This window comes from Mesoplodon bidens (genome assembly GCF_964165515.1).
Source record: "Mesoplodon bidens genome assembly, chromosome: 14".
Taxonomy (NCBI): Eukaryota; Metazoa; Chordata; class Mammalia; order Artiodactyla; family Ziphiidae; genus Mesoplodon; species Mesoplodon bidens.
Genome location: NC_138170.1, coordinates 53,533,882 through 53,546,475, shown reverse-complemented (window position 1 = coordinate 53,546,475; position 12,594 = coordinate 53,533,882). Strand labels below are relative to the sequence as shown.

The following is a 12,594-nucleotide window of genomic DNA, read 5'->3' as shown; positions in this document are numbered from 1 at the left end:
GTAGGCACAAGAAAGTTTATGAATCTAAAGGAAAGTCTCCATTCAAAAAGTTTTATAAGAATTAAAGTAGTTCAAACTATTGGGAAAGATACATGGTTTTCCTGAACAAATTCCACCAACTAGGACTGTTTACTCCACATAATTTTAGACTCTACCCAGAGTGCTCACTTTATGAGGAGGCAATTTCTTACTTTTAAAAAGTATCATCTACTCAACCATTCACTCAACTGGCATTTAGGTTTTCATACCAGCCCTTCCTTTTCTATTTTATCTGTTTCATATTCTTATTTTCATGTTTCCTAAATATACCAAGGAATGTAGATAATCCCTCAATCATTCTGCATTATTTCCTCTCACTTGGGCCAATTTGCTAAAATTCTAAGAGAGGACTTTTCCATTTGCACAACAGAAAAATACTAGCAAGATAAGCCATGAGGAAGTCATTATAAGAATCTTTTTTAAGGGTTGGTGACGGCCAAATCTGCAGCCAGAAAAATTCTAGAATTCAATACAAGTTTGATCATCCTACTGTTGAGCACTTGGTTCAGTCTGATCTGACCTCTACATACCTTTCTTTGATTTCCTGAAGGGTTTTATTTACTCCTTATGAAACACTCCTCTACATCCTCCATCTCTGCAGCCATTATTTCTTCTGTTAATTATTTATTTCTACCAGTTTATAATGACTTTCCCCAGACAAAAAACAAATTCACTGCACTAAAAAGAATCTTACTTTCTTATCTTACACTGAAGAAACTATATAGAATATACACAGCCATTTCCCTGTTACATGAAGAAAAGACTGTAGAATACATACTTTACTGTATTTCAGGACTTCCTGCAAAGGAGAAAGTACTTTTTAAAAGCTGTAAAACAGCTAACAATCTCTTGTACTCTCAAGTTAACTTTCCAGCTTTCCTACTTTTCCAGGTAAAACCTTCACTGATTAAAAAACTTGGTACCACTTTTTAAATATGTCCTTAATGCCAAAATCAATACCTAATTTTTAACCAATAGCTAAGAATTTTTATAAAACAAGTACAGCATATTTACAAGTGTCTAATATGGAGGTGTTACGGTATTAAAAATAAGTATTTAAAACAGGAGGACAGAAATCCTAGTTCTAATCCCAGCACTACTGACAACTAGATGTGGAGCCTAAGATCAGCCACTGAATCTCTCTGGGCTCTCAGTTCCTTCATTAATATAATGTGAGCTTTCAACAAGGCACCTTTGATTCTAAGATTCTAAGAAAAAAATGGCTTCAAGATAAAGTCCACTTTTCTACTGGTTTGAGCTACAACTATGGAAAGAATTACCTGAATTCTTTCATGTTTACTAAGTAGTAAAAATGCAGTAACCAATTCAAGTCTAGATACCATGATAGGTTGAGAAAAGCAAATTTACCTGATGAATAAACAAACATTTCAACAGGAGTACCAAAAGTATTTTCATATCTGTGTATTGTAGACAATACTAACACAGCCAAAGATTTTCATGCAATGATGTAAACTTTCTGTGGTTCAAAAATACTAGGGTTAAAGGTTAACGCTTATAGAGTTTTCAGAACGGGAGGATATGCAAAGAGTTAATCAACTAGCATATTATTTTCACAAAAATTTTTCTAAAAAGGATTTAGAGACTTTTACAGCCAGAAACAATTAGGGAATACTTGTTTCACTATTTCCTTTAAACCAGAAGACGGCTATATATTTAAATAAAATTGCAATATGAAAGTCTGCTAAAAGCACTTTTTTTGGTTGTTTGTGCATTTTGTTTGTCACCCAATGTCATACTGACAACTCTGCATCTCATTCTAAAGCACATTATACGGCGAGATAAAATGAAAAAGACCATTTTTTGTTTCCCCAAGGGGGAAGTACTCCTGTTAAAAGCATCTTTTTATGAGACTACTCTTTCTGAATTACCAATAATGCAAACCAAAGAATTAGATACTGTACTCTAAAATTTAATATTTGTTCAATTCTTATTCATATCCTATAGACATCCCATGTGTACAGGGAAAAGTATGCTAAATGCTTAAACGTACTTAAGAACCTGAAAGATTGAACATTTCTGTCCTTCAATCAGTTGGCTGTCAGGTCATGAGCATTCATTTTGCAATAAAAGTTTTCCTGCCTTTCCTATTATTTTAACTCAGCTCAGTTAAGAAGAAATAGACTGGTCCACAAAGAAAATGGTCTGATTGTATATATTTTATCTTTAATAAGGCTAAACTAATTTCAAACACTGTATGTATGTAAAATCAAGAACTAAAGAGTTTTTTGAAAACCTTAAAAATAATGAACTATTTAAAACCATAATCACAAGTCTGAATATCAAGATCAGAGATGAATTAAGAAATGAAATTGAGATGAAAGAAAGCCATTATGTTTGTTTTTTAAACGTTTACCCAATACTTTACTATGACTTAATTCTATTTTCTCACAAGATCTAATAAGCATGTTTTCCCAAATAATTCAATTAGATGTGTGTAGAAACTGTTATACTGGATATCTAAACCACTATTAAATCTGTAAAAGGTAAAACCTAACCTTGAACATTTTTCTCCTTCTGATGTCCAACTAGTAATGGCCAGAAATAATGAGTTCTGATAGGAAAACCTTCTTCCTTCAGAGCCTTCATTAGAGCTTCTGCCAAATCTGAAAGAGACACCATAAAAAATTACAAAGCTACCTCAGCAAAATTTATTTGAGTTTTAATTACGAGAATATAGTACCCATTTTTTTGGCTACTAAAGCACACTGGAGTGTGAACTGGAAAGGAGATGTGTGCATCTGGGCTTCCTTTAACTTCTTACAGTAGTCCTTAAGCTTCTCTGCAGGCTAGAAAAGAAAGGCACCACATCAGCTGAATCTGCAAATATCCTACCATTTGACCTTCTGCAAATATTCTACCACTTTTGAGATAAAAAATTTGAACTTCTCACCCTCTTTCTATCCAATAATCTTCCAACGCAAAAACAAAGTTCTCTTAATATTTATAGTTGGTCTAATCTCATAATATGTTCTCTTATTTTAAAGAATATTATTTCACTGCCGATTACACTGTCTACAAAGTAAAAATGGACTATGTAAATACCGTATTCATAGTCACACAGTGTCGTAAAAAGAAACTGCCAAAGTCACTCAGACTGTCTTCCCTTGATATAGGACATGCTAATAAAATCTGCAATGCTGTATCTTCCAATTTTTCTGTGACTAAAAGCAAAATGAGGTTCATTGTATCTGGAAAGAAAACAAAGACATCTTTTGTTACTGATTTGAACAATATTTCTACACTGCTACCAATATGAAAGACAAACTTATGAACTACAAATACCAAAAGGATTTATCTGCCTAAACAATAGTGAAACACTTCCAAATCAAAACATTCCCACGTATTCATTCACCCAAGTTTTTCAGTTTATTAAGCTGACTTTAAAAGAACCCTATGTTCATCTACCACAATACCCTATTGTTAGAGAATGCCCTTTCCATGTAAAAATAGTAATTCTTATTTTTAGAAAAATCATGAAAATAAAAATTGTAAAACTACCTGGAATATATCTTCTTTCATATGTAATTTTTCCCAAAATTTCTGAGACATATTGAGGATACCCAGCTTTACTGAAGCTAAAGATAATTTGCAATATATCACGATCCATAAGGTAAAGATCAGACTTCTCCACTTTCTCCAGGGTCTATAGACAGTTCCAGAAATTAGAACAACAACTTAGAAACAAGTTTTTTTTTTTATTAAAGCTAAATAAATTAAAATACCAAGATTTTAAAAAATTAGAAACGCATACCATCTAAAGGTTTAAGACTTCTTTTATAAAACAGAAAAACATTCTATTCCAACAATAACTGTTACATCGACACCAAAGTACTGAACTATAGTAAGAATTCTCCTTCAAGACTGTCTACAAGAGATATGTTTAAAAACAGATATAAACTACACTTTTCTGCATCATGCAAAATATAGCACAGTTTATACAAATGATTTAAAAGTATGTTTATTTATATAAGTCACACCTGTTTAACATGGTCAATGTCACCCTTCTCGGCATATGCATTCAACAGTGCTAGGTATGTGTCCGGACCAGGCTCAATTCCAGCCTCTTTCATCACTGTGAGAATATTTTCTGCATTCTCCATATCTCTGTAAGTTAATTCAAAGAAAATAAAACAGATTACCATAATATTGCCAAATGTCATATCATTTAATCTAGAATGTATTACTTACGCTTATTAAAATTAGAATTCTTAAGTACCATTTAGAATCGTAACATCAGAAAAGGATAATACATATTAAACTGGTAACAGATTTCTGAAATAATAAAGATCATAAACATCTCAAATTTTTATAGGTAACTTTTCCAAAAGAGAAACCAAATTAAATAATAATTACATAGACATTAAATAACATGCCCTCTTTCACTTGGTATGTTGTGACTCAAATTTATCTTTTTAGGAAAGAATAACATTTAGTAAATTATTCTTCAAAAATAAAAATCTTTTCCAGGTCACTAGCAGAGTAGTTAATAAACTTTACAAAGTCAGTTACTTTGGATCAAGTCCAATTTTTAAAACTGAAATCTTCAAATAAAAGTTTGATGAAACAGATAAATTTAAGAATAATTTTAGGGACTTCCCTGGTGGCGCAGTGGTTGGGAGTCCGCCTGCTGATGCAGGGGACGCAGGTTTGTGCCCCGGTCCGGGAGGATCCCACGTGCCGCGGAGCGGCTGGGCCCGTGGGCCATGGCCGCTGAGCCTGCGCGTCCGGAGCCTGTGCTCCACAGCGGGGGAGGCCACAGCGGTGAGAGGCCCGCGTACCGCAAAAAAAAAAAAAAAAAACAAGAATAATTTTACTTTAAGATGTGCATGTTCTACCACACACACTCAAGATTTTTTTCGAGAGGGTAGATAAACATAATTTAAGAATTTTCCACAATAATTTTCTGTAATTTAAATCTCACTTGAGAATAAAACCTTAGGTGCAACATTACCCAGCTCTTGCATGCCCTGTAACAAGAGCACTGAATACTGCCTCTGTGACTGGAAGATCCTTAGTTTTCATAAATCCAAGAATCTTGCTGCAACAAAAGAGAAATAAAAATACTTCTTGGAAATACACATGAAAAACACCTTTTACAACATGTGCACACAAAATTCCACTCCCTGAAGTTATATCAATAGTCTTGAAGTACTCTTGTTAAAAACAGTAGGTAAGTTTTAAAAATCTGATTGTTTCTTCTGTATTAACTAACCTTTAAAAAGCATAAAGTTTAATGATTCATTTCATTAAAAATGAGACTGTACATTTCAATTTATTCCTTATTTCTTAAACCCTCCATCCAAAAGTATTAATAAATTTTACATGAGCAGAGAAACGTCATAACTAATTTTATACAAATCACTGAAATAAAGAGAATATTATCAGTTTTATAAATGAATACAGTGTAAATGGTTAAGAACATTTACTTTTGGAAACAGCAATTAAAAAAAAAAGTAAAGCCAGCTTTGTACCTCAACAATTTTAAACTTCTGCTCCAGTAAACGAAATCTTTAATTGAAATAGCAATTTTCAATTACATTTCCCCTTTTACAAAATTTTATATTTTATCTAAGTCATATGACCAAATTTGCTAGGTTAAAATACTCCTGAAATAATTTTCTTACTAAGTAGAAACTTAAAAAAAAAAAAGAAGAATGAAAATATTCTAGGTTTACAAGACTTACAAATTTGTTGGCTTAAACATACATTTATAGAACTACATACCTGGCACCTTCAATATCTCCCATATTACAATAAGCAGCAATCAACCTTTGGTATGTCACCTGTCAATGAAATGGGCCAGTTAATACTTCCTAAAAAAATTTTTTTTCTGGGTAAAAATAAAAGTGGATATGACCAATAAACATTTATAATAGCAACTACTTACTCGATTTGGTTGAATGTTTGCTTTCTCCATTTTTTCCAAGAAGTCAGTTGGTGAAAATTTATACTCATTTTGAAGGTAGACTTTAAGCAAAGCATTATAGTGACTTACATCATACACAGTACCTACAAATGAAATTTAAATCAAATTTTTAGAAGAGCACTTAAAGTCATACCCTTTATCACAACTGAAATATATGCACTTAAATGTAACAAACAAACGAGGGTAAAATGATCACTTCAGCGTTATACCCCATATTTAGACCCACCTATATAAAAATCCTGTCAGAATAGAGGAAACTAAGTATACAAGAGAGTAATTACTGAATTAATGGACAGTTACAAGTAACTGCCTATTCAAGGATTAAAAGTTCTCTTACTTATGAAACATAGTATTCCCTTCCTGTTAGAAAATGCTGACAAGACCCCTGTATTTTTTTTTTTAACGTCTTTATTGGAGTATAGTTGCTTTACAATGCTGTTAGTTTCTGCTTTATAACAAAGTGAATCAGCTATACATATACATATATCCCCCTATCTCCTCCCTCTTGCATCTCCCTCCCACCCTCCCTATCCCACCCCTCTAGGTGGTCACAAAGCACCAAGCTCATCTCGCTGTGCTATGTGGCTGCTTCCCACTATCTATTTTACATTTGATAGTATATATAAGTCCATGCCAATCTCTCACTTCTTCCCAGCTTACCCTTCCCCCTCCCCGTGTCCTCAAGTCCATTCTCTACATCTGCGTCTTTATTCCTGTCCTGCCCCTAGGTTCTTCAGAACCATTTTTTATTTGATTTTTTTAGATTCCATATATATGTGTTAGCATACAGTATTTATTTTTCTCTTTCTGACTTACTTCATTGTGTATGACAGTCTCTAGGTCCATCCACCTCACTACAAATAACTCCATTTCGTTTCTTTTTATGGCTGAGTAATATTCCATTGTACATATGTGCCACATCTTTATCCATTCATCTGTCAATGGACACTTAGGTTGCTTCCATGTCCTGGCTATTGTAAATAGAGCTGCAATGAACATTGTGGTACATGACTCTTTTTGAATTATGGTTTTCTCAGGGTATATGCTCAGTAGTGGGATTGCTGGGTCATATGGTAGTTCTATTTTTAGTTGTTTAAGGAACCTCCATACTGTTCTCCATAGTGGCTGTACCAGTTTACATTCCCACCAACAGTGCAAGAGGGTTCCCTTTTCTCTACACCCTCTCCAGAATTTATTGTTTGTAGATTTTTTGATGATGGCCATTCTGACTGGTGTGGGGTGATACCTCATTGTAGTTTTGATTTGCATTTCTCTAATGATTAATGATGTTGAGCATTCTTTCATGTGTTTGTTGGCAGTCTGTATATCTTCTTTGAAGAAATGTCTATTTAGGTCTTCTGCCCATTTTTGGATTGGGTTGTTTGTTTTTTTGATATTGAGCTGCATGTAAATTTTGGAGATTAATCCTTTGTCAGCTGCTTCATTTGCAAATATTTTCTCCCATTCTGAGGGTTGTCTTTTCGTCTTGTTTATGGCTTCCTTTGCTATGCAAAAAGCTTTTAAGTTTCATTAGGTCCCATTTGTTTATTTTTGTTTTTATTTCCATTTCTCTAGGAGGTGGGTCAAAAAGGATCTTGCTGTGATTTATGTCATAGAGTGTTATGCCTATGTTTTCCTCTAAGAATTTTATAATAGTAAGACCCCTACATTTAAAGTGGCTGAAAGATTTTTCCTTATAAAGCAGTCCTTGCCACATTATAGATACCCTGAGATGGATGGATTGTGACTGCAGTTCTTATATACAGGTAGGACTGTGCTAACAATTTTGCTTATTTACTAACCAGGCTACTCAGTGTTTGAAGGCTCCATTTCCACTCCATTTCCAGTTGCTGAACACCATTTCTAGTCTGCTATTGTTAATTACCTGTATTCCAATGCCCTTTGTTTTCTTTCTATGTTCATCTTGCTTAAGGCCATATCAATTAAGGTTACCACTCAGCCTTACTACACCAACGCACAACATGACATCACGGTTACCATATCAATACAGTGCTAACATGTTTTACTAAATTGTCGGGAATTAAATTTTATATCTTTATTCAACTGTCTGTGGCTACACAGGCCTGTGGTGTCAGTCTGACATTCAAAGCAGTAGAGTCCTGTTCTATTAAATCAAAACTTGTTTTTAACCTTAGACATGTAGTGTATTTACTATGTTTCAGGCACTGTACTAAGTGCTCTGTATACAGAAGTTGAATTACTCTTCACAACAGCTTTCAGGAAGGTACTATTATCATCCCCATCTTACAGATTAGGAAAACTGACTCTTCCATTTATCCAAGGCCACAAGGCTGGTATGTGACCATAAATTTGAATGTAGGTAGTCTGCCTTGAGAGCCCAATCTCTTAACCATTGTAATACTTTATACAGGGCCTTACAGGGAACCATGTGCAAGTCCACATCTGTAATATAATTATGCAACAAGGTTACCAATGTAGTGTCTGAGAACTTTCAAAAAACCATCAACTCAAGTTGAACTCTAACAATGGTTGGCTACAGCTCTAAGGCTGAGAAAGTTATATTCTATCATTTTATAAAGGTATTTACTCTAGTGTGCTGGAAAAGCTGAGGAAACTGCTGAAAATCCAGATAAGTAACATCTATTCTGGATTTTCATACAGATTTTAGTCAAGATCAATGTTAACTCAACTGGGTTTCATTTCTTTATTTCTGCCACACTGACAAGGTTCTACAGATGACAAAGACATTTCTGTGAACTTCAATAAAAATCTTATCCCCATATTTACTATTATGTCTAGTTAATTTCATGGGTCATTTCTTAAAAAATAGAGGATTTAAAAAAAATACATAGTGTATCTTTCATAGAGTGAATTAAAGTCTTTAACTAAAATTTAAATTAAAAACTCCAAGTTTAGGGACATAATCCTAAAATATCTTACTTTAATAATCAAAAGCTATATAATAGTATTTCCTTATGTACCTTACCATATCCCCTTATACCTCGAATACTATCTCATGGCTCTGGCTCTGCTGTCCACTACTTTTAATGTTTTAATATTATGTTCTTGTTCAATCTCGTTATGTAATAATTTTGTAAACTGTCATCTACTTACATTTATCTTATACTTATTTTGTTCAAACTTGAAAGAATATCCTAAAATATTACTATTTTAGATAAAAGCCAGGTTTCTTGCTAGATTAGTGCTCATCCATTGGTGTATTTTGGATAATTATTCTCTCCTCCATGTATTACCTTGTGCTTGCCCACAGTAAGTTACCTGCCACTTTTCTGTCATCAGGGCTTTTTATGTGTAGTTATGTTAATTAGCTTGGCATTTTACTGTTCAAGAAAAATATGGTGTCATCTGAAAACTTTAAGATGTCATTATATAGTCCCCTTCATTAAGATTATATAAATATATTAAATGTGGACCTGCCCTTAATACCAATACTTAAAGACATGTTTGCACTTTTTTGTTCAGAGTAATTTTTAGTTTTTATCCCTCCCTACCTTTGTCTCTAAACCAGAGTTCTAGTGATCAAGGTTTTTTGCAATCCCAAATAGATTAACAGCCTTTGTAAGAAATAGTTTTCTAAAAAAATTATATCTATCTTTTTCCAAAATGTGATTATTATCTTAGAGAATTTTTTTTAAGTTAGATTTGACTGATTGCCCCCAAGAGTGGAACTGGGTGTCTGGGGAACATAGGTCAAAGCCTTTCACTATAAACTTTATTGAACCTTTTGCATTTGAACCATGTTAATATTAATAGATTTACTATTTAATGAAGTAGAATTTGAACTTTTTTGAAGTTAAGTTAAATTTGCTTGAACATTTTCTACAATTTCAACTATTACTACTTTAGTACCCAACATGTGCAAAACACTGGAAGGTTCATGACAAAGATCTAAATATGAATAAGATAAGATCATCAGCCTCCAAGAGAAGAATATCTATTAAAAAGACAAATTCAGGGACTTCCCTGGTGGCGCAGTGGTTAAGAGTCCACTTGCCAGTACAGGGGACACATGTTCAATCCCTGGTCCAGGAAGATCCCACATGCCGCGGAGCAAGTAAGCTCGTGCGCCACAACTGCTGAGACCATGTGCCACAACTACTGAAGCCCACATGCCTAGAGCCCGTGCTCCGCAACAAGAAAAGCCACCACAATGAGAAGCCCACACACCACAACGCAGAGTAGCTGCCACTCACTGCAACTAGAGAAAGCCCACGTGCAGCAACGAAGACCCAACGCAGCCAAAGGAAAAAAAAAAGACAAATTCACAATTCTAATGCAGGCAACTGATGAGACACTAATTGGGACTGGAGGTAAAACTCTAGAAAGGAGGGATTTAGATTATAGCTTGAAAAATGGATTGACTTAAAGAATAAGAAACAAAAGAACACTCCAGAAAAGATAAATAACCTGAATAAAAAAACTTAAGGAGACATATATTATCACAATGTGGTCAAGAAGTACACCAGAAGTAATTATATTTTTAAAATTTAGGGCTTCCCTGGTGGCGCAGTGGTTGAGAGTCCGCCTGCCGATGCAGGGGACACAGGTTCGTGCCCCAGTCCGGGAAGATCCCACATACCGCGGAGTGGCTAGGCCCGTAAGCCATGGCCGCTGAGCCTGCGCGTCCAGAGCCTGTGCTCCGCAATGGGAGAGGCCACAACAGTGAGAGACCCGCGTATCGCAAAACACAAACAAACAAAAATTTAGCATATGGCAACATTGAAATGAGAGCCTATCATTTCCAGACTAAAGGGGACTAAAGAATCCCCTTTAGTCTGGAAAACTCAGTTCCAGTCTCAGATCTGTCACAGCTCATTCTGCAACTTTGGACATATTACTATTACCTAAGCTAAAAAATCTCTTACAGCTTTATAAAAGTCTGTGAACAAGAGTCACGGTGGCTCTTCTAACAATATGTTTCTAACAATATGTTTCTAACAATATTAATTCAACAACTAGTTAACAAGTGTAATAAGTTCAAAGCATTATTCTACTGGCAAAGAGAAAAACAAAGATGTTATGAATTCTACTCTCACAAAGGATATACAGTATAGAGAAAAGACATGTTTGTGAACAATTATAATAGAAAGTAATACGTGTCTATCTTTCTATTGAGGTATTAATGTTATGATTACTATGTAAGGGCTCTTTTCTACTTTAGAATATAACCATTCTCACAAATATTTCTCCCAGTTCAACATGTGTTTTTAAATTATGTGAATTACTGACATATAGATATTTCTAGTTTGCTTTGTTAAGATTTTCTTTTTTTTTTTTTTCAGTACTCGGGCCTCTCACTGTTGTGGCCTCTCCCATTGCAGAGCACAGGCTCCGGATGCACAGGCTCAGCAGCCATGGCTCACGGGCCCAGCCACTCCGCGTCATGTGGGATCTTCCTGGACCGGGGCACGAACCCGTGTCCCCTGCATCGGCAGGTGGACTGCCAACCACTGCGCCACCAGGGAAGCCCTGTTAAGATTTTCTTAAATCAGGAATGAACACTGAATTTTATCAAATGACCTTTTAAACTATTTTATTTTTTGAATAGGTACTATTCATAGCCCCAAAATGAAAAAGTATGAAAGAGTATAGGGTAATCAACTATAATTTTTTTTAAAAGTATAGAGTAAAAATTGTATCTAGTGTTTATCATCCTTCAAGAAATATTTTAATATTATATGCACATACACATATAAACATTTTTCTTCAGAATGGTATCAAACTATACACTCTGTTCTACATCTTAATTTTTAATTATATTTTGGAGAAAACCCCACATTAGTATATGAAGAACTCCATTCTTTTAATGGTTGCACCATATTCCATAACAATTCCATAACTGTTATTCCATAACACTCCATAATTTATGTAACCAAACCTCTAGTGAGGGACATTAGAGTTGGTTCCAATTTCATACTTTTGCAAACAAGCTACAATGAAGAATATCCTTTTGCACATGTGAGTGTATCTATCTAAACTCTAACAAACAGACTATGTTGTACACCTCAAGTTAATATAATATTGTAAATCAACTATACTTCAAAAGGAATTATTTTAAGTATAAACATATTAAAACACTGAAATGCTTTATATGTTAATAAATTCTAACAAATAGAAATGCTTGGTCAAATAGCACGTACATTTATAACTTTGACAGACTAAATGTCTTTCTACTTCGTTCTTTTTAACTTACCCTAAAAGTAATACTTGTTATGAAAAAATATTTTATTCTTAATGCCCCTAGATGTCACTATAACTCACCAAATAAGTCACACCACAAAAAAATATGAATCAAGTAAAACCCTTCCATAAAACTGAACTACAGCATTTATGAAAAGAAATTCTTTTTTACTAAAGAAAAAGTATCTACACCCTTTATACACATCATATATTCATACAATCATACCCAATTTCTGAAGTTTGTCCCATATCCTATGAGCAAATTCTGTTCTCTCTGAGAGCTTTAGTTCAGGCAAGAGAGAACCACAGCTGCGCAGCAGAAGCAAGGCTTGATTACCACCTGGGCTACCTATGAAAACAGGTTAACGGAAAATATTTAACACAGTATCAGTACCATGCAGATAAATATCAAAACTTAAGTTGAA

At 34.2% G+C, this 12,594-nt stretch overlaps 1 protein-coding gene across 1 annotated transcript in view; it reads right to left on the bottom strand.

Annotated features, from left to right (window-relative positions):
- The window catches only part of LRPPRC (leucine rich pentatricopeptide repeat containing), a 104,449-nt gene that overhangs the window by 77,768 nt on the left and 14,087 nt on the right, over nucleotides 1-12,594 (bottom strand). The window contains exons 3-11 of the mRNA XM_081253956.1: nucleotides 12,396-12,518; nucleotides 5,948-6,069; nucleotides 5,785-5,843; nucleotides 5,012-5,098; nucleotides 4,038-4,164; nucleotides 3,559-3,703; nucleotides 3,103-3,248; nucleotides 2,741-2,846; nucleotides 2,556-2,663 (exon numbers count right to left, since the gene is read on the bottom strand). Of these exons, the coding sequence (XP_081110082.1) occupies nucleotides 2,556-2,663; nucleotides 2,741-2,846; nucleotides 3,103-3,248; nucleotides 3,559-3,703; nucleotides 4,038-4,164; nucleotides 5,012-5,098; nucleotides 5,785-5,843; nucleotides 5,948-6,069; nucleotides 12,396-12,518 (1,023 nt within the window). The remainder of the gene's footprint in view (nucleotides 1-2,555; nucleotides 2,664-2,740; nucleotides 2,847-3,102; nucleotides 3,249-3,558; nucleotides 3,704-4,037; nucleotides 4,165-5,011; nucleotides 5,099-5,784; nucleotides 5,844-5,947; nucleotides 6,070-12,395; nucleotides 12,519-12,594) is intronic.